The 22,362-nt window shown below is 36.0% G+C and overlaps 1 protein-coding gene and 1 long non-coding RNA gene across 2 annotated transcripts in view; both read right to left on the reverse strand.

Annotated features, from left to right (window-relative positions):
• LOC112000144 (WAT1-related protein At5g07050) overlaps positions 1-8,959 on the reverse strand; it is a 17,999-nt gene extending 9,040 nt beyond the window's left edge. Inside the window, 4 exon segments of the mRNA XM_065776128.1 lie at positions 1,027-1,267; positions 2,351-2,420; positions 2,423-2,498; positions 8,873-8,959. Coding sequence (XP_065632200.1) covers positions 1,027-1,267; positions 2,351-2,420; positions 2,423-2,498; positions 8,873-8,959 — 474 coding nt within the window.
• A 10,292-nt stretch (positions 8,960-19,251) lies between these two features.
• Positions 19,252-19,791, reverse strand: LOC136068735 (uncharacterized). The gene is made up of 3 exons (XR_010630045.1): positions 19,723-19,791; positions 19,500-19,651; positions 19,252-19,381 (listed from the first exon to the last, which is right to left on the reverse strand). It is a non-coding gene; the product is annotated as an uncharacterized LOC136068735 (long non-coding RNA).
• Positions 19,792-22,362: the final 2,571 nt, after the last annotated feature.

The following is a 22,362-nucleotide window of genomic DNA, read 5'->3' on the forward strand; positions in this document are numbered from 1 at the left end:
TAAAAAAAAAAAAAAATCTTGTGATTATCATACAACTTAGCAAACATAATGCACGATGCATCTAAATCACTTTTATATAATATTAAAGTTGTGTAAACTCTTTTTTATTTTTAAGAGAGTTTTTAAATATGACATATGCTCCTGATAATAACTCTTTATCATCAAACTAAGACATCAATCAGTTTTTTGTGTACGCGGGAATTGAACTCCAAATTTTTTATTCAACAATCAAAGACTTTACCAGTTAAGTACTTGAGCTAACTAAAACCTATAAATTGTGTAAACTCAAACAAACAATATTGACTAATTATGGAGAGTCCAATTAACGTATGCCTTAACCATATATTAATAAATCCCAATTATGGAATACCGAATCTTGGTATTGTATCCGACAATCCATTTTGCTCGTGCTATTGGTGACAATACAGATGCATAAGTTTTTTTTTTTGTGTTTTTGAGAAGTGCGCTACCCATTCATTGTGGGGGTGGGGGACACCGAATAAGTTTATTTAATGTTTGCCACTCCTTGACAATCAACTTTAATATAGTTATCATTATGCCCAAATAACTTTATTATCACGATTTCTACCCCCCCCCCCCCCCCCAAAAAAAAACAAAAAAAACTTTATTATCACGAGCACTTTTTTTCCTGCGATCTAATCACAATATCACATAATGTACAAATTTTATTCCCCCTACATTATCAATTATTTTGTAATACTATTTTTAAGATGTGAATGTTATTTATTAAATCTATCAGCTTTAACGGTAAATACAAACAAAATTTTATTTACCATTAAACTTATATCAGAGAATAATTATTCTTATCGAAATTCAAAGACCAACTTGACACTCACCCGAAACTCTAATTAATTTCAGAGCAACTGCAATATTTTGTTAGCTAAATAATAAGGATATTACATTTACCTCTTGTTACAGCCAACATATTTTATTAGAGATTACCGACCGTAGATGAAAATATGGCTGAAATTTAGCATTAATTCAACGCTGAAGCCAGAAGATCACCTGTAAGATGAAGAACGCCGACAATGAAATGTATGAAACGCCAAGCATGAGGGAACCTTTTATTGAATCTTTGTCTAAGAATACTTTTGACGAATGGAGAGACTGATGTGAGTGGTGATTATGTAGAGAAATCAAAGCGATACCCTTGTACAGGGTCATCAGTGTTGCACCAGCAAATGCCACAATAGTTCCCAATATCTTGGCTTGAGAACTACGCTTTGAAATCTGTAATTTCTCCATCCTGAATAACAAAATTTAGTTGCTCACGAATCAAGAAATTATTTTGGAAATTTGAAAGCATAAAGAAAAAGGCATGATATGTCAATGAGAGGGCTATATTCTAGTAAAAGGTTAAAAATTACCAAACCTTGCAAACATATTACCATTAGCATTTTAGTAAGAATTATAAAAGTAATTCAATGTAGATTGTTTTGGGATACTTATATGACAGAATTGAATAATTCAATTTTAATATGAGAATAATTATATTTAAAAATAATATTGTTTATATTTTTATAAGTCAATGCACAGTGTTTGAATTTAATTTGCATAACTAAGTATGCCCTAACCCTGTTTGTTGGATTTTCATAATTTGTATAAAAGTGGGTTTTCTCCCAAAAGTCATCCTTCCCAAGGGGGAGTTTTTAAATTTTGATATGATAGTTAAGGGGAAGCAACAAGTCATGCATGATTCTTTTTTTTCTTTTTTCTTGAGAGGAAAGTTCTACTCTTTTTTTTTTTTTTTTTTTTTTAATGACAAGAGATAATAGTTTGTAAGCTTCATTTTTATATATTGTTTATTATTTTTGTTCACATGTACTTGAATTAATTTGCTCATGCTAAGAGTTTTTAATTGTTAGCGTGTTCATGATTAGTATTCAAATTCTCTCTCTGATTATAACTATCTAATTATTATTAAAAAAAAATTAAAAAAATCGCTTATTGTCTCTCTAAATGCGGCTTCTTTTGTAAAAAGGTTGGGCCATAGGAGCTGGTCTTAGCCGCGTTTGAAAAGTGCGGTCATAGAACCCTTCTGGCCTATAGTCACAGGGTTTGGGCCACATTTGAAAACGCGGCCATAAAACGTGGCTATAGGCCAAATCGGCCTATGGCCACATTTTGGCCTAAGGCCACAAGTGTTTTTTATAGTGCTATCTCTAAGCTCCTGGAGGCTGGAGGTTATTAATAGACTGAAAGCATAAGGCCTCAATACCAACATATCTTCAATTAAAAAAAAAAAATAATAAAAGAATAAAATCCAAAAGAACTAATCTACATCAAGAATCAGAAAACACAATAAGGAGAAATTATGCTTTATCCATACCTGCACAAAACTGCTAAGATAAAGGTAATTGATGGAATTAAGTTGGCCAAGGCAGATGCAAACGCTGGGAAGTGTGTTCAAGTCCTGCGTAAAATAGTGTCCTCCCTAACACGGCTCTAAATATAAAATTAAAATATAAAAAAAGGAATTAAACACAATTTTTTAATTAATGGCATGACTTTATAAATTTGGTTGGCAGTTTTCTCACCCAGCAGACCCAAGAAGAAGAATTTCGTAAGATTGGTACTAATTTTGTGTCATTTTTCCTGCAAGCAAGAAGATTTTAATTTTTATTATCTAGAAAGATACCTCTCTCCATGCATAAGAAACACAAATACTCATATTGAATTCGTTATTTTTTCTATAATTAAATTTCATATGAGATTTTACCCCATGATTGAATAATTATAATCATATATTCTTATTATTTAATAGGGAGCAAGGAAATGATGCTTCTTTTTTCCCAGATGAATTGTGATCCCCCTCCCTCCTCGAGCCATCTGTAAATTTTTCTCATTCTTCCGTACGTGATCTCTTTTTCCTCTAATTGATGGTAGCTAGTGACATTATAAATTTTACCAAGTAAACCTATAGTGATATACTACTAATAATGTAATAATGATGTGTATTGATCTTCATCAACATAATAAAATAAATATTTAAATTACATTTTTTATTATACTAATTATCAGTTTGTAAATTTATATAATAAAATTTGTAATAACTCTATCATTATAAATATTCATAAAATTCATTTATTTATTATGTTTTGAAAATGACTTATACATTCATTGTCTTTTATTTATTTTTTTTTTTTTTTTTTTTGAGATAAAAATTTACTCTAGTTTAATCTAAGTGTATATGTGTATTAAACTTTATTTTAAACTTAAATCTCACTCTTGCCCCTCACCCTACAAGAACTTGTTTATTTTTGAGTAACCATTATGCTAATAATACACAATGATTTTTCTTATTAATTTCTAAAGCTTTTTTTAGTAAAATTGATAATAATTTTACCATTTTCCTTCCTCTTCCTTTTATCAAACTCAAACCTTAGTGAGAAAGAAGAAACCTATTTAATTGAGAGAGAGATGGTTAGAATCAAATGTTATCTATTACTATATTTATATATATATATATATAGTGGAAGAAGCCTAATCTACAAATTCCTTCTAATAAGACTCTTATTTCATAAAAATAAAATAAAAAATTGCTTAAGAGAACCGTTACATGAAAAGAAAAACGCTTAAGCAGACAGTAACTGTAATATGCCAAAAAAAAAAGACTTATAAAATGGGGTATTTAATTAAACTTTTTTTTTTTTGGTGGTGTCAATTTCATAATAATATTACTAAGAGAATTCTTAGAAAATAAGGTTGAAACTCTAGCTATTTATAAGTTGATAAGTTAATTAAGTCAACTTATAATTACAGATATTTTCAAAGAGGGGAATATTCAAAATATTTAAGTAGAGAAAGACTAAAGACACACTTGAGGTAAAAACCTAACAAATCTCATCATTCATTAAATCTAAGCATTATATGAAATTATAATATTTTATGTGGATATTTTTGGTCAATTGTGAGACTATCTAAATATCCTATGAGTTTTAGGATATAAACCAAAAAAGGTTTAGACTTATATTTTCGGTATTGGTGTTAACATCTGTCTTGGTAAAACAATCATTCTTTTCTATTTCCACTATTGTGTTAACTTGTAGATAGAAACTACAAATTGTTATGCTTGGAGTGTCAAGATTTGAAGTGTGGACTTCGTAAATACACACACACACACACAAAAAAAGAAGAAGAAGAAGAAAAAGAAGTGTTTTTCTAACATATGCTTTTAGGTATATATTACTAAATCATTTTTTTTATAATTATGAAAAAATAATTAATATTTTTTACAGCATTTTCAAAATTAAAAAAAAAAAAAAAAATTCTACTAGCCTAGGCTTTGACTTTGAGGTCTGCAGATCTAACAAGGAAAAAAAAGAAGAGGGAAGGATGGTGTTTTTGAAAAGCATAGAGATGAGTCCAGATCCACTTTCCTCTTTTACAAGTGACTTTGCCTTGGTTTTCATCCCCCGTACAGTACTTAGGTACTATTTTTTAAGTTCACCTCTTAAAATTCTGTCATGTGGATTTTTTCTCATATGATGAAAGTGTATTTTTATGATAAGTAGTCACATGGCTTAATTTTAAAAGGAAAACATAAGGAACAGCATTTAAGGTACTGTACCGAAATTTTGTCATATTCATTTTATAGGCTTTACCTCTGGCCTCTAGGGATTTATTGGATATTTTAGAATCTTCTCTTCTGGCTAGCTACCATTACAAGTTTTCTGTTAATTATTTAATTGTTCAATAAATGGTACCTGAAAATTTTTTTAGGTGATATCTCTATTTGTTTTAGCGATAATATTTTCTAAAAAATGAGTCATTTTTCAAAAAGTATTTTCTATAAAATTATATCATTTTTCTATGTTTGGTAGCAATCTTAAAAGAGCTAAAAAAAATAGATAAAAAATAAAAATAAAAATAAAAACTCCAAACTTCCCTTATTTTAGTTTGTTGTGAGATAAAGTTGTTTTCTAAAAAAAAAAAAAATAGTGGACAGCAATCTTTAAAAATAAGTCATACTTTTTTTGTTGACCAAAAATAGTTTTCCATTGACTTTTTTTTTTTTTTTTTTTTTAATGCTAGATACCAAACACGGAAAAACAAGAAAACTATCTTTATACAAGATTTTCCATCGAAACAAACAAAACGTAAGGACTTTAGAGGAAGGGTTAGGGAAAATTCTTTTATGGTGTGCTATCTGTGGTAAGTAATCTTATCCTAATTAGTTATATTTTTTCTTATAGTATTTTATTACAATTATTACATTTTTATTTCAATAATATTATTAAATTGATTTATAGCAAAGAATAAGAAACATCATAAATATATTTGATTACTACATATGTGATGTTAAATATGTATTTGAAAGAAATATATGTGCTTGAACAATGATATATATATACATACATAAATATATATATATATATATATATATATATTTATGATGAGGATAATTTTTGACTAATCAATATGGGGGTGCCGAACCTCCCTAACAACCCCAAAAGGGATGAGCAACCCGTGGGCTAACAGATCAAGCCATCTCCGATCTTAACAACCCCTCACCCTAGGGTTTCCATGGGCATTATGTGGGGCCCACTCACACATCCTTACATGGACATTACTTGCACGTCACAACCAAAAACCCTACCATGCAATCAGATCTTCTGTATATGGAAAGGCGGTCCCAAGTATCTTGGATTCTTCTCTCTACAAGGAAATTCCCTCATACCTAAGGATTCGGGTCAACTCTCTACCACTATATAAACCATAAACCTTACCCTTCTTGAGGTACGTGAATTCTCCCCAACTCTTGCACTCTTGAGTTCTTAGAGATTCTTCCATCACTGACTTAATCTTCAGAGGGACTTTGGCTGGTACCCCACCGATGCCCTTTAATTGGTTATTCTCATTTGTTCTTCAAGTACACCCATTGGCACATGTGTGGACGATCAACTCACTGACGATTTTTGTGCATCATCAGTTGGTGCCGTTTGTGAGAATAAGTGATAAGCCATATCGTCGTTTTAAAGACAAAAAGTTGTATGGTCCTGACATGATCGATTTCCACCACCAACCAAGAGACTGGGAGCCTACCCAATGCATTGCATAGGTAGGTACAAACCCTTGCCGATAGTTGAACGGCTCATCTAGTAGAACCATGAGTTGGAACAACAGTTGGAGTAACGGAATGGGCAAGAATCAAATGACTAGAATGACAGACAAGATAAGGACAAACATGACAACAATCGTCTCCTGATGAATGATCCCCAAGAAAGGGACAACCAAGAGGTAAGCAACGTCGTTAGTAGGCGGGATCAACAGGATACCAGTGATCCCTCTGAGCTGGAAGTCGGCGTCTTGTGCATGGCACAAAAGATGCAGACAATAAAAGAGAAGATGTATATGATGATGAATGCCCTGAAGGGTCGGGTGTCCACTAGCTTGGACGAACTAGTCCATTGTATCGATTCTCCATTCACTACACTGGTCACATCTTTCCCCTTTCCTGCTAAGTTCAGAATGCCAAAAGTGAAAGCATACAATGGATCGAAGGACCCCCTCGACCACCTGGAGTCGTTCAAAATCCTCATGCACCTCCAAAGGGTCCTGGAAAAGATCATGTGTAGAGCCTTCTCCACCACACTCAAAGGACTAGCCTGAGTATGGTTCAGCAAGATAGCCCTCAATTCTGTCTTGACCTTTGAGGAATCAAGTGGGCTATTTGTCACACATTTCATTGGGGGTCATCGATACAAGAGGTCCTCGGCAAGCCTCCTGAACATCAAAAAGCGAGATGACAAGAGCTTAGGGTCGTATGTCACCCGGTTCAATAAGGAAGCACTACTGATCGACGAAACCGACGATAAGGTCTTGGTCACAGACTTTACCAATGGACTCCAATCTGAAAAGTTCTTATTCTCTTTTTACAAGTGAAAGTTCAATATGGGTATGAAACACCCTTGAACGTTTAGAACCCTAGATACAAAAATACAAATTCAAGCTTTATATCAAACAATTAATGTGCGGAATACGATAACAAGCTTATAACAGAATTGATAAAACAATCTAAGCCAAATATAAATACATCCACAGCAGTAAATATAAGGCAAAGATAAAGGAAAGAGAGATGCAAACATACGGACAACACACGATGTGTTATCGAAGAGGAAACCGAAGTCCTCGGCGTAAAACCTCTCCGCCGCCCTCCAAGCGGTGATAAAATCCACTAAAGAATATAGTTGGGATACATGAACAGCAAAAGACCCTCCAAGCCTAATCTACCCAAGTACCTAAGCCCTCCAAGCTTCTTACTCCAATGAGGTTACGCCGAACCTATTTCTTCTTTAGCTTGCCAGATTCTGCTACTTGACCATAGCATCAACCAATGTATATTGGTTCCTTTCCAAACTGCTTCCCTAAGCACCAAATGGACCTTCTCACAGACGTGGGTGTTGTGAGATAAGAGTTTGGTAAATGACCTCTCAAGGGTATGATAATGGAGAGGAAGAGAGTAGAGGAATTTGTAGAGTCTCTTTAGATGAAGATTGGGGATAAGGCAATCTTATTTTTCTCTAGGGTTTCTCTCACAAAATTCTCTCTGGAAGCTCTCTCAAAATGATGGGTATAAGGGTGTATATATAGTAGGGTGAGAAGGGAATGCAAAACGTCAGTTTTTACCAAACATGGCAAGTTGGCGACTTGGTCTCGCGGCTTGTCCAAGTCGCGAGTTCAAGTCGCGACGTAACGGCCTGGTTAGACTGGAACTTTTGTCCTATAGCGTGACAGCTGGTGCGACCCTTCAGCTTCCTAGTATGCCTCTCATGTGCTAGCCTTTGGCGGCTTGCCAGTCGCGATCCACCCGCGAGCCCTAGCCGCGAGCCTCTATTTTTCTTGCACACTCTTGAGCTTTTCTTCACATTTTCTCACATACTACCCTTACAATTTTTCCACCTAAATACAGGGTTGCTAAATGCTAAATTACAAGCAAATTGGTCACGGAATAAAGCCAATTAAATGGTTGATTAACTTCAATCTTATAATCTCCCCCTTTGGCTATTCCGTGACAAAACCCTACAACAGACTCTAGACTTAAACGTGAGTTGGGAACAGTTGGAAAACTCACTCACACCTAACTCTAGATTCCGTAAAGCTCTTGAACATATGAATAAGTAACTCCTGAAACACAATAACATAGCAATATCATTGTATGCAGAAAACTTAATATGCATATGGAGCAAAATAAGCATGATCAAGTAAAAATGAACATAGGCATAAAAGTAATAATTCATGGCAAGATCAACACTAGTAGTCACTTAAGCAAAAGTGATTACTATGTTCATTTACACAAGGAATGAACATCTGGACATGCAAAAATGATAAACTCAATTGAAGAGAATCATTTGCAAGTCCAACACTCAACCAATGCATACAAATATATATGCATCTAGGAACAATCCTACACGGGCACAAGAGTGTTGTACTTAAGATAATGCAAGGCATTAACAAGTACCAAAGCATAAAGCACAAAGGCTGCATATGCAAAGTTTTGCAAATACATGGCACAAACCATACAAGCCTACAAACAGTGCATAAGAACAAGAAACAACCCTGAAAACTTACAAAAGCATCAATGGGTACAAAACTACAATCAAACAGTGCTTAAAGCTAAATCACATCATACTATATAAGTAAACACCAAAGATTCACAAGTGTATCAAAATTAAAACACAAATATTTAAAATAGACTAAAAACCAGTGTATCAAACTTAAAGAAAACAAATATTTAAACTCCCCCTCAAAATGAGCACTCCCCCTCAAGAGCTGCCCCCAAATATTCTCCCCCTTTTTAACCGGAATGGCCAAAGGGTCACTATTTTAGCTTTGTGAAAATGCCATCAACTTGAGCTGCTAACACATCAATCTGATCCTGCATGGCAACCAATCTCTCCGACTGCTCTTTTTGGCCATCTCTAAGGGTCTTTTCCATTTCCGTAAGACGTTTGTGAAGGTTATCAAAGAGCATTTGCAACTTGTCAGGCTGAGGGGTAGACTACGGTTGTGTAGTGTCCGGTTGCTCAAAAGTATAGGAAGTAGGAGAAAATAGATGTGCACTCTTTGGAGCTTTGGATGAATGACTCTTGCTGGCCTGTAGAGTGAACATAGAGATTGGTCGAGGACGAGCAATCACGTTCCCAATTGAGGGAGGAGTAACACTTTCACGTAGAACGAAGTTCATAATAAGACTACAGAATGGAAGGCACCTTCGTGCTACTGTTCTGGTTGTTGTCTTTCTTATGATGTGATAAATATAGGCACAGATGTCAATGGTGGTGCCAGTGATGGGATCACATAGAAATTGAGCCCTTCCAAGATTTATATACACCGTGTTGGTCAACGGATAGAGGTTTGAAAATATAATTAGCTTCAATGTAGTCAACTCAGGTGAAAACTTGGTAGTACTAATTAATGTGCTTGTGTTAGAAATGTCATGGTCAGGACCAAGAATTTGGAGAATGTCCTGAATCGCTGGAGTACGATCATCATACGGAGTAAGGTCAGCATCCACAGGTCGTGTGATTTTGAGAAGTTCAGCTATGGTGTCTGGATTAATGATGAACTCCGTTCCTCTTACCAGACAATGTAGTTCACTCTCAAGATCAACTGTGTTGGCGAGACATTCCTTCACTAGTTCAATCATCGGATCAACAAAATTTCCAAATAGAGCTGCCTAATCTTTTGTCTCGAAGATCCGAGGGACAAAAGTTGTGTCCAAAGTGTCAAATCTGACCTCTCGTTCCACTATAGGAATTCCCCGGTCAAAAATATTGAAGTAGGCATCTTGGTGCTGAGGAGATCTGAATAACTCAATATTGAGTTCAGTGGATGGCTGTGAGGAAGACTGTGTTCTTTTTGCAACAGGCACTATTTCTTCTTCTGACATCACCTCTTTTCCTTTCGAGGATTGTCGAGACATCTGTAAGATAGCAAACACACAGAAAAGTACCAAATGCAATACCACAGGGAATCAACAACAACTTGATTAGATTCAATTAAGAATGTGAGAAAATTTCACTTTAATCACAAACACAAGAATCAGATCAACAACAAGATACCAGATGGCTAAAATGAAACACCCTCCACACATAAGCATAAAATCTATAAAGACCACAGAACCATAGACAAATGACCCACGGCCACATACAGAGAGTACCACATAGATCTCAAACCCATATGTTTAAAGAGAATGAGAACCTCTATCAAATGAACAATGCTCAGACAAGAGACAAACACGCTGGAGTACAAACAAGATATAAAATAAACTCAGCAACAAAAGAAAATAACCTCAAACAAACAAAATCACCATTTTAGGCAAACCCATATATGAACACAATATATCGCATAGCACATGTGCAAAGTTCAACACAAGAAGATAATGGATAACATAGTAAGAATGAAATGAGGGAAAGAAAACCCATACCTTATTCTTGGAGTTTTATGCAGAAATGATGCAGAGATACAAGATTTTTCAGTGAGAAACGAACTGTTTGAGAGAGAGTGTGAAGAAGATAATGAACAGTTACTGAAAATCGAGGGAAAACTGAAAAGCAATTTGGAAAACTGAAAAGCAATTTTAAAAACTGTCTTCAAAAATGCAAAACACGCATTTTTCGCGACTTAACTAAGTCGCCAGGGCAAGCTGCGAAACACTGTGAAGGTAAGATTCTAGAAAAATCTTCTAAGTGTTTTTCGTGACTGGAAGGTTTAGCCGCGAAGGAGTCGCGAGCTGAGCTGCGAAAATCTCTGAGTAACCCTCGCGATTGGACTTTCCACCCGCGAACAAGCCGCCAAAATGAGCCGCGAAAAGAGCAAAACTCAAATTTTTTTAAAAATTTTCTAAGTCTTTTTCGCGACTAGAATACTGACTCGCCAGTAAGCCACGAAAAATCTCTAATTGAGCTCGCGACTGGGGTTTGCGACTAAGCTAACTTGCGACTTAGTCACCAAAATAGGGCAACACTGTTTTTGAAAAAAATTTCACATTTTTGTAAAAGTAAAGTACTTTCCAAAAACAAAACAAAACACTCAAAAATCTTTTTGTGTTTGACCAATAAAGATTGAGCATGTGAAAACACATTTAATCAAGTACAATCACACAAATGAATATGGCATTCATTGAACATAGACTTGTGTGTTGTGTGTGGATATCAAAAATGAGATAGTCCTTAGTCCAATGTGAAGCTTCAATGATCAATTCAATCAAGGCATACACAACAAGCACTAGATAATGTGACCTATCTCAATTATAGAAGCATGCATATATGACCTCCCACAAGAACTTGATAACAACTCTTTGAAGCTTTTCATTTGGCTCCATATTCAACATATCATTTGCTATTTTTGAGAAAAGAAACTCTCATTGTGAGATAGATGCCTGAAATTTTTGAAATTTCAATTAATGAGTTAGCCTTTGGCTTTTTGAACATCTTTCATACATTTTATTTTGGTCGCTTTTCATTTTTCCTAGTCAAATACTAGTATGTGCAACATGCTTTTGCAGCTCTATATCTCTTTTCATTTGGAGATTTACATTTAGAGAGCTCTTTTAAAGCATAAAAATAAAGAGTGGGAAGATATATAGGCATGAGTCTATGCATGTCTCAAGATCAACAAAACCATTCACTAATCATTCATGACAAGGTCGAAGATCTATTTACAACAATCACATAGATTTCAGAATTTCTTCCACAATGATATGAGTGTATGAGAGACAAGCTAAGCTCGTTAAATGCACAAAGCCATTAGTACAAAGGTACAAGACTAAACATGCTTTGAGACAAAACTCAACAAAGTGATCAAATTTTTTGGATTTTCAACTTTTTATGTGTTTTTGGATTTTTGACATGAAAGCAGTAGAAGAATGATCAAAAACAAGAAAAATGAGAAAGCATTTTGAACACAAACAAACCACAAAATAAACAGATACTCAAAAACACAACACAAATAACCAATCATATCCACAAAGCATAGGAAGAATTGATGCATGAACATGTTATAATGCTTATGCATGAGTACCCTTTGTCACCCACACGTCACGTGCGTTTGGGGTGATATCCTTGACGGATCGGGTACGAGAGTTAGGACTTTCAAACCTCCTGTTGAAGCTCTCTAAGCAAGTGGTGAAGGCGCCAATCATTTTCATCACGTCCGTTATTCCGGAATCACGGTTTTGGCTCCTTGATTGCTCACCACCCCAAGACCTCAAATCGTTTCTTCTTCCTCGGGACTGAGGTACACTCGCATTGTTGTCTGCTCTTAGCTTTTGACAGTTTGGTCTAGTGTGTCCTTGCAATCCGCAATAGTGACAAATATAGTTTATTCTAGGGCCTTGCTGCTGTCTTGGGAGAGATCTTCCTCTAGCTCCAAATCTGACTTCAGATTGATTTCGGGATTTGTAAAACATTCGTTGATTAGCCACATTCTTTTTCTTTTCATCCTCAACTATCTCTAGAGTAGACTTATCAACAGCTGTCTCTTTGTTTTTCACAAACTTTACTTCCTTGGTGACTTTGGCTGATGAGCTGCTCCCTCCGGTATATCCAACCCGGACTTGTCTGAGGCATGTCTTTGAGATGAAATAACTTCATCTAGCTTCCTGGAGGAGACCCTATCTACCTTGGCATGAGCTTGTACTACCTCTTGCTCGAGGAACCTCACCTTCGTGTAAGCTTCTGATAGCTCACCATTAAGTGCTTCAATCTCACACTTTGCCTCCTTATATCTAACTAGCAGGCTTTTGAAATCTTCCTCAGCTCTCTTCATTTTCTTCATGGCTGCCTTTGCCACCTCTGTATACTCTCCTGATTTCTCAAGAAATATTGCGTAATTCTTTTGAAGGCTGGATGCGTCTTCTTCTTCTTCTCCTTCTAATTCTTCAACAATCCCAATGGACTCCTCATCAGAACATTCACCTAGCTCATTCACAAGAGTACTCAAATCATCTGAAGATCCCACATGTGCAATAGTCATGAATGCTGAGTAATTTCCTTCTCCGTCACAGCTTTCTTCAGAGTCAAATTTTGATGAGTCTGAGTCACTTAAAGTAGTGGCATAAACCTTTCCTTTTGACTTCAAATAATTTGGACATTCCTTTTTGAAGTGTCCATGTCCATTGCACTCGAAGCACACAATGTCCGAAGGAGATTGAGACTCCTTTCCTTCTTTCCTCGTAAATTCTTTCTTATCACCTCTTAAAGATGGAAATTTCCCTATATTAAATGGTTTCCCACTGCCCTTCATCTTCAGAAATTTTTGGAAGTTCTTTACAAGATATGCCACTTCCTTGTCCACTCCATCTCCTTCAGAGGGATCGTCCATTCTTTCAGTGATGGTTTTAAGAGCAAATGATTTACTCATCTTGTGTGAAGGCAGTCCTAGTTCATATGTTTGGAGAGACCCAATTAGATCTTCAATTTTGATCTCATCCAAGTCTTTACTCTCCTCTATGGCTGTGACTTTTGCTCTAAAACTTTCAGGCAAGGACCTCAAAATTTTTCTCACCACCTTGGTATCTTCAATCTTCTCACCAAGATTGAGTTTAGCAATGACAATTTCATTGAGCTTCCCATAGAATGAATCAAATGATTCATCTTCACCACCCATCTTGAGCTCTTCAAATTTGGTGGTAAGCATTTGAAGCTTTGTGTCCTTCACCTTCTTAGTCCCTTGATAAGTTGTCTCCAAAATTTTCCAAGCTTCCTTGGCCACTGTCATATGAGATATCCTGTGGAATTCATCAGGAGACATAGCATAGAAAATAGCATTTAAAACTTTACTATTTGCATTGGCTGCTGCAAGAGCTGCCTTATCCTAGTTGGCCTTAGGAGCCTCTGGTTTAGTCCAACCTATCTCAACTGCATCCCACACAGCCTCATCCATAGAACACAAAAACGCCCTCATTCGGACTTTCCAAAAAGCATAGTTATTACCATCAAAAAATGGTGGAGCAGTGAGAGATTGAGACCTATCCATCTCAACAAGGGGTCAAGGATCACACTTAGGTATTAAAACCACAACAAGTGTACCCGCTCTGATACCAATTGAAAGTTCAATATGAGTATGAAACACCCTTGAATATTTAGACCCCCAGATACAAAAATACCAATTCAAGTTTTATATCAAACAATTAATGTGCAGAATATGATAATAAACTTATAACAGAATTGATAAAACAATCTAAGCCAAATATAAACACATCCACAGCAGTAAATATAAGGCAAAGATAAAGGAAAGAGAGATGCAAACACACGGATAACACACGATGTGTTATCGAAGAGGAAACCGAAGTCCTCGGCGTAAAACCTCTCCGCCGCCCTCCAAGTGGTGATAAAATCTACTAAAGAATATAGTTGGGATACATGAACAGCAGAAGACCCTCCAAGCCTAATCTACCCAAGTACCTAAGTTCTCCAAGCTTCTTGCTCCAACGAGGTTACGCCGAACCTATTTCTTCTTTAGCTTGCCGGATTCCGCTACTTGTCCATAGCATTAACCAATGTATATTGGTTCATTTCCAAACTACTTCCCTAAACACCAAATGGACCTTCTCACAGACGTGAGTGTGGTGAGATAAGGGTTTGGTAAATGACCTCTCAAAGGTATGACAATGGAGAGGAAGAGAATAGAGGAATTTGTAGAGTCTCTTTAGATGAAGATTGGGGATGAGGTAATCTTGTTTTTCTCTAGGGTTTCTCTCACAAAATTCTCTCTGGAAGCTCTCTCAAAATGATGGGTATAAGGGTGTGTATATATAGTAGGGTGAGAAGGGAATGCAAAATGTCAGTTTTTGCCAAACAGGGCAAGTTGGCGACTTGGTCTCGCGCCTTGTCCAAGTCGCGAGTTCAAGTCGCGACGTAACGGCCTGGCCAGACTGGAACTTTTGTCCTGTAGCGTGATAGCTGGCGCGACCCTTCAGCTTCCCAGTGTGCCTCTCACGTGCCAGCCTTTGGCGACTTGCCAGTCGCGATCCACCCACGAGCCCTAGCCGCGAGCCTCTATTTTTCTTGCACACTCTTGAGCTTTTCTTCACATCTTCTCACATACTACCCTTACAATTTTCCCACCTAAATACAGGGTTGCTAAGTACTAAATTACAAGCAAATTGGTCAAGGAATAAAGCCAACTAAATGGTTGATTAACTTCAACCTTACAACAAGAACGATCCAAAGACCATGGTTGACATGCTATACCGGGCCACAAAGTATATGAATGTTAAGGATGCTGTGATCGCCAAAGGGAGTGGATTGAAGAAGCGAGAAAAGTATGACGATCCCTGTCTGGACAGGGGAAGAAAGGCAACCCAAACGGTTGACAAAAGGGATGAATGAAGGTCAAGGCCTCATCGAGACGAATTGCCATCTTCACTCTGCTAAACACTTTGCTCAATCAGGTCTAGATGCAGATTAGGGATGACCCCGCCGTGACGTGGCCCGATAAGTTGAAGGGCAACCCAAACAAAAGGCCGAGGAATAAGTACTGTCACTTCCACCGCGAACATGGGCACTACACCTCCAATTGCTATGACTTAAAGCAACAAATAAAAGCCCTCATTAGACAAGGGAAATTGCAATGATTCGTAGGGTGAGAAAGGGTTGGAGAAAACCCACTAAGGGACCAAGAGCCGATTCAACGAATCAAGGAATGACCTAGGGCCCCACTTAGAGAAATAAGAGTGATCGTCGAGGGGAGCACGATGGTCAAGTCCTCAAGGAAGGCAAGGAGGACCTACCTACAGATGGTGCAAAATGTTCAGCTTACCAGTCATCCACCTAAGTTTACTCAGGTGGATGACCCAATCATCAGCTTCACTAAGGAGGATGCCCGACGAGTCCACCACCCTCATGAAGATGCCTTGATGATCAATCTAACCATAGTAGACTATAATACCTGATGAGTCTTGGTGGACAATAGGAGCTCAGCTGACATCCTCTACTATCTGGCCTTCCAACAAATGAGGATTAGCAAGAAACGACTTGTGCCATCAAACATCCTTCTAGTAGGCTTCAGTGGAACAAAGGTCATGCCCATTGGATTTGTCACATTGCCCGTTACCATTGGCACCTATCCTCAACAAATCACCAAGGATGTCACCTTCTTGGTAGTGGATTGCTCATTAGCCTACAATGCCATCATCGGGCAACCAACGCTCAACGCGTGGAGGGCAGCCATATCCACATATCATCTACTACTGAAGTTCCCTATGGAGTGTAGGGTAGGTAAGGCCCGCAGAGATTAGATGGCGGCCCAAGGTGCTATGTAGCCATGCTGGAGATGGACAAACAAATGATCACCATGAACATTGAGGAGCAACAAGTGAATGTAAAACTGACAAAGGGATTAGAAACCATCTCCCTGGAAGAAAAACATGCAGATCGAATCAATCGCATTGGTACGCAAGCCAACCCTTCGGTCCGGAATGGGTTGATCCTTTTCCTAAGGGACAACCTGGATATCTTTGCCTAGAGCCATAAGGACATGCCCAAGATCAATCCAAATATCATGATCCATTAGCTCAACATCTCCCTATCCTTTCCACCTGTCCAACAAAGAAAAAGGGTCTTCGCACAAGAAAGGGACCAAGCCATAGCCGAAGAAGTTCACAAGCTGTTGGACGCAGGCTTCATTAGAAAGGTCTACCACCCCAAATGGTTGGCCAACGTAGTAATGGTTAATAAGGCAAATGGGAAGTGGAGGATGTGTTTGGACTTCACTAACCTAAACAAAGCCTATCCTAAGAATAGCTACCCCCTCCCACAGGTAGACCTCCTTGTAGACTCAATGGCTAGACATCAGTTGTTGAGCTTCATGTATGCTTTTTCTTATTACAACCAGATCAAGCTTGAGGAGTTTGACCAAGAGTAGACATCGTTCGTCACAAGCTAAGGCCTTTTTTGCTACAAGGGCATGCCATTCAGATTGAAGAATGCAAGGGCAACATACCAAAGGCTTGTAAACAAGATGTTCGTCCGATAGATTAGATGCAACATCAAGGTATACGTAGACAACATGTTAGTAAAAAGCAAAAAAGAGGACCACCACCTAAATGGTCTTAGGGAGACGTTCAAAAAATAAATAAAAAATAAACGCTGCTATAGGCAGCTTTTTTTGTAGTGTAGTAAGGACAAGACATAGGAGCAGGCCAAATATCCAATCTCTGAGATAGAGGAAATGAACATTGCAAACCAGGCACGTGTTGCTTGCTTAAATCTATATAATGCAAGGCATAGTCATCAAATTAACTTTACTGTTAGGATAAGAAAATTATGGAGGTGGCTTCATATATATCTCCTCTACTAGATTTCATGATAAGGAAATGCGTTCTTTACATCCATTTAAAAGAGGGAGAATGACAAAATGCAACAACTATAATGAGATTGGAATGAATAGTATAATGTGTGTGCATGGTTATTGTGTGTACACATAGTATAAATGATTGGAATCAAAAAGTGATTGTGTATGCACACGAGCAGGATCACTTTTTTCACTCCTCCAGCCAAACAGACCCTTATTGCCTCATGAACAAGGTTGTCAAACCCAAACTGGACTGGGTAGTCCGATCGGGTTAACCAGAAACCGGATTGAAATTCGGGGGTTAACTGGACTAAAATCCGGTTTTTTAAACATAGAGAATCGGATTTATTTGAAATTTGCGGTCCAACCATGCTTGTTAATTAAGAAAAAATCGGAAAAGTGTGCTTACCAAGTCTAGAACCTTGGCACGGTCAGAGTTGGAGCTAGAGTCTAACCACTCAACTAAGCTTGCAAGTTGATGCTCAACAATTAAAAAAAAAATACTTGAAGTAAACTTAACGCAAATTTTTTTTTTTTTAAATTTTATAAAAACAACTTAACACAATTCTATTATGTTGAATTAAATTATCCATCGCTTAAAAGGAATAAAAAAAATTATAATTAAAATCCTTAAAAAATATTCAACTTTACTTCAAAAATTAATTATAAATTTTAATGTTTTCATGGTTATTGTTTGATTTTATCTTATTTAATTTGTAAGTATATGCTTGAAAATCATTAAATTTCCCTCACATATATAGATATATTAGTCAAATTTTCAAGTTTTATAAATTTAATATCTATATTTGAGTTTTAATTAATTATTAAAGTAATTATGACATCATCGCGGTTCGACCTTGGTTGAATCTTGGTCCGACCTTAAAACCTTGAACCTTCCTTTATTAGTTCTTTGAATGGTCTGGATCTGAAAACCATGCTCATGAATAGTATGGGATTCGTGTAAGGTGGCAAAGGTATTTGTTGGAACATTAATTCTAATATTATAATGAATTTTTCATAAATTAATTTGGCAAATTAAATGAGAAAAAGTGGGAGTTTTATGTGGTTAATGAACCTTAAGTGGCCAGTTAGTGTCTTTCTAAAATAAATTGAATACCACGTTAATAAGGAGAGAGAGCCCTTATTTATTTTTAAGTCTTGTAAGTTATTGGACTTAATTAAGTGTAGTGCAAGAGAATTGATCCAAACACATGTGCATGGCAAAGTTTTGGACGACTCGCCCACTTATTCCCACTTATGTTGAGTTGGTTTATGCGGGTGGTGAGTTGAACGAAAAGGATTTAGGTAAAATGTCAGCCGGTAGCTTAATGGGAGGAGTCTGCTCATGCTTATAATGTAATTATTATTTCTTGATTGTAATCGAAATGTCCAAAATTCAAATTTAACATTCTCAATTGTAACTATCAAACTCATAAAATATATATATATATATAATATAAAATATAAAATAAAAAAGCCCTCAATGTAGGCCTAAGAATCTAGGTTTAAAGTACACAAGTACAATGCATAATATCGACGTAGAACAACAATACTAAAAAAATGTAGTAGATTTGACAGAGTGTGGTCCTCGAGCAAGTAGACCTATATTCTAACAATTCATATAGCCTATTTATGTCTTTGCATCACCCACGTGATTTCCTTTTTTTTTTTTTTTTTTTTTTTTTTTTTTTTTTTTTTTTTTTTGAGAAGGACGTGATTTCCTTATCATGTAGTAGAAAATAGATTTAAATAACATAGTTATAACTCTAATATATATGCATCCATTTTGGCAGAGGTTTCTGTGATTATTGCCATTGGACAAATTGATTCAAACATATAAATTACATTACTTCATTCTTCACTTATATGAAATTACATTACTTCATCTTCACTTATATGAATTTACAGTCTACACATATTTATTTACCTCTATTACTTTTCTTGTTTGATTTCAGTACCTTCCACAGACATGGTTTGCTCCGACAGCTTCTCTGCCTTCTCTCTTTGCTTCCCCCATAGAGTTGCGTACAAACCAAGAATTATCATCATAGCTCCAATAACGCTGGAGTAAAAGTAGAAATATGAGAATTGCTATTCCAAATTTGTAACTTTTTATTTTTATTTTTCTATAAAATCTCATTTTTCACTAATCTAGCTCAATAATCCACATACGTACGTACCCTCCAAAATATAAAGCATCGCCTAAAAGGAATAGACCTGTAATGGCTACAATTACTGTGGCCAATGGCCTAAATGCTGTCATGAAAACTGGCCCTTTTTGTCTTATTACCAATGTTTGAAGATATACTGTGATTCCAAATATCACAACTCCCTGCAAAAGACTATATAATTAGGCGTTCGTAAATATGAATAGGAAAATTTGGTGTTAAGTCAAAAGATTACACTATAAATTGGAGCTAGTAGGGTAATGTTCCATGATAACTTCCATGACGAAGCTTTATGATCCAAAATTGCCGTCATGATTGTGGAGAGTATTGTACCCGATAAGCATGTTAAAGATGTAAGTGTTATTGGTGCTGTGTACATCTTAATTGTAATCGTCTGCAATAGTTATAGATGTGCGTTAGTTTTTAATATTGTAATCATCTTAATTACGATTATCTTTATAATTCAGCTAACAATTTCTAGTATTTTTAATAGAGAAAATATAGTAATCAAATTTTAAATAATTATTAAAAAAATGTCTAATCAACTGATATTCATAGGATATTTGTTAATGAACTATTTTAAGTAAATTTTGATACACCACTTTTATGAGAAATATAAAAACTAAAAAATTAGCTCTTCATTANTGCTGTGTACATCTTAATTGTAATCGTCTGCAATAGTTATAGATGTGCGTTAGTTTTTAATATTGTAATCATCTTAATTACGATTATCTTTATAATTCAGCTAACAATTTCTAGTATTTTAATAGAGAAAATATAGTAATCAAATTTTAAATAATTATTAAAAAAATGTCTAATCAACTGATATTCATAGGATATTTGTTAATGAACTATTTTAAGTAAATTTTGATACACCACTTTTATGAAAAAATAAAAAACTAAAAAATTAGCTCCTTCATTTTTCTTTTCTCTTTTTTTTTTTCTTTTTTTTTTTATCCTTCCCCATAAAAAGAGTTTCAAAATATTTTCTAAATGAATATCCTTAGGACATCAAAAATTTTAAATTAAAAAAAAAAATCTTGTGATTATCATACAACTTAGCAAACATAATGCATGATGCATTTAAATCACTTTTATATAATATTAAAGTTGTGTAAACTCTTTTTTATTTTTAAGAGAGTTTCTAAATATGACATCTACTCCTGATGATAACTTTTTATCATCAAACTAAAACATCAATCAATTTTTGGTGTAGTCAGAAATTGAACTCCAAACCTTTTATTCAATCATCAAAGACTTTACCAGTTGAGTGCTTAAGCTAACTAAAATCCATAAGTTGTGTAAACTCAAACAAACAATATTGATTAATTATGGAGAGTCCAATTAACGTATTCCTTAACCATATATTAATAAATCCCAGTTATGGAATACCGAATCCTAGTTTTGCATTTGACAATCCATTTTGCTCGTGCTATTAGTGACAATACAGACGCATAATAAGTTTATTTAATATTGTGGGTGGTGGAGGACACGAATAAGTTTATTTAATATTTGCCACTCCCTGACAATCAACTTTAACATAGTTATCATTATGCCCAAATAACTTTATTATCATAAAAAGTAAAAGAATCAAAATGCTTTTAATATGGTTGTAAATGTGTTTCTAGGAGATGTGGGAGTTATATGATGTACCTCGAAGGTAATAGTCCCCATTAAACAATTATGATTGTGTGTGATTGTGTTTAATCCTCCAATATCATTACTTGTCATATAATGATGCTCTTGCTCTATTGCAAAAGTTTTACACACAACACGCATAATCTTTCCTACCTTTGATACTATTGTACAGATGATTTAGCCATTATAATGAATACATGTGGTAGCATATGCACTCTAAACTGTCCAAACTTGTTTTGAAATAAAATTTACATGTTTAGTGTGTTTTGATCTAAGAATGCTTTGCACCTAGAGTTGAGGATGTGTTTTTTTTTTTTTTTTTTTGGCGAACCTTCTACATATATTTTTTTTTTTAACCTACTGTAAAACGAACACTTAGAACTTAGAACCCTTTGCCTGGTGCGCAGGCCAGCACCCTAATCCTTCCCACAGACGGCGCCAATTGTAAGGACTCAATTTGGATCGACCCTGAATGGTGGGTCTTCCAGCCCAATTAACCCAAACAATAAATTTATAGAGAGTGGATTGAGAGGTTTAGGTGCTGGCCGTCGATCACCATGCATGAACTTTTCTTATAAAAAATGCTAAGAGTTTCTTTAGAGACGGGGGAATGCTCCTTGGCCTGTGGCCGAGGAGGCCTGACTGTTCTCCCCCTTTTTCTCTTTTTCTTTCTCCTCTCCCTTTACTTTACTAGCTTTTCTTTTATAGTTTTCATCTTCCTATCTCCTCCTTCCATCTGTTGATCACCTATTTGCCTTTTTTCTGGCCGTCCGTCCCATTAGAGGCCTTATCGGTACTCAAGTGGTTCACTCTGATCAACGTTATCCTGCCAAGGGGTTACCTCCCCATTAATGCGGCCCAGGGGGGGTTAGTTGAGTGCATTAAATGTGAGAACGACAGCTTACTTTGGGGTTAGTCTATCCCCAAAATCACCTTTGTCAAGCCGAGGATAAGGTGGTCCTCGGCGTGGATTGGGAAAAGAGACTTTCCCCTACCCTAGCCACAAATAGCCTATGCTCCTCGGCCTGGGCCTCGGGCCTGTTTCATGATGGGCCGAGGCTATCAGGCCCATAGGCCCCACAGGAACAATACAATAAATGTGAAAGTCAAAGCACACCCAAATAATAGTAATAATAATACCTCATTTTTTTAGAATAAATAAACATTAACATGTACCATTTTCCCTGGATAATTGGAAAAATAAAAATAAAAACTTATTTTGAAGAAATGAAGTTAA

The sequence above is a fragment of the Quercus suber genome, unplaced genomic scaffold, assembly GCF_002906115.3.
Source record: "Quercus suber isolate HL8 unplaced genomic scaffold, Cork oak 2.0 scaffold_8, whole genome shotgun sequence".
Taxonomy (NCBI): Eukaryota; Viridiplantae; Streptophyta; class Magnoliopsida; order Fagales; family Fagaceae; genus Quercus; species Quercus suber.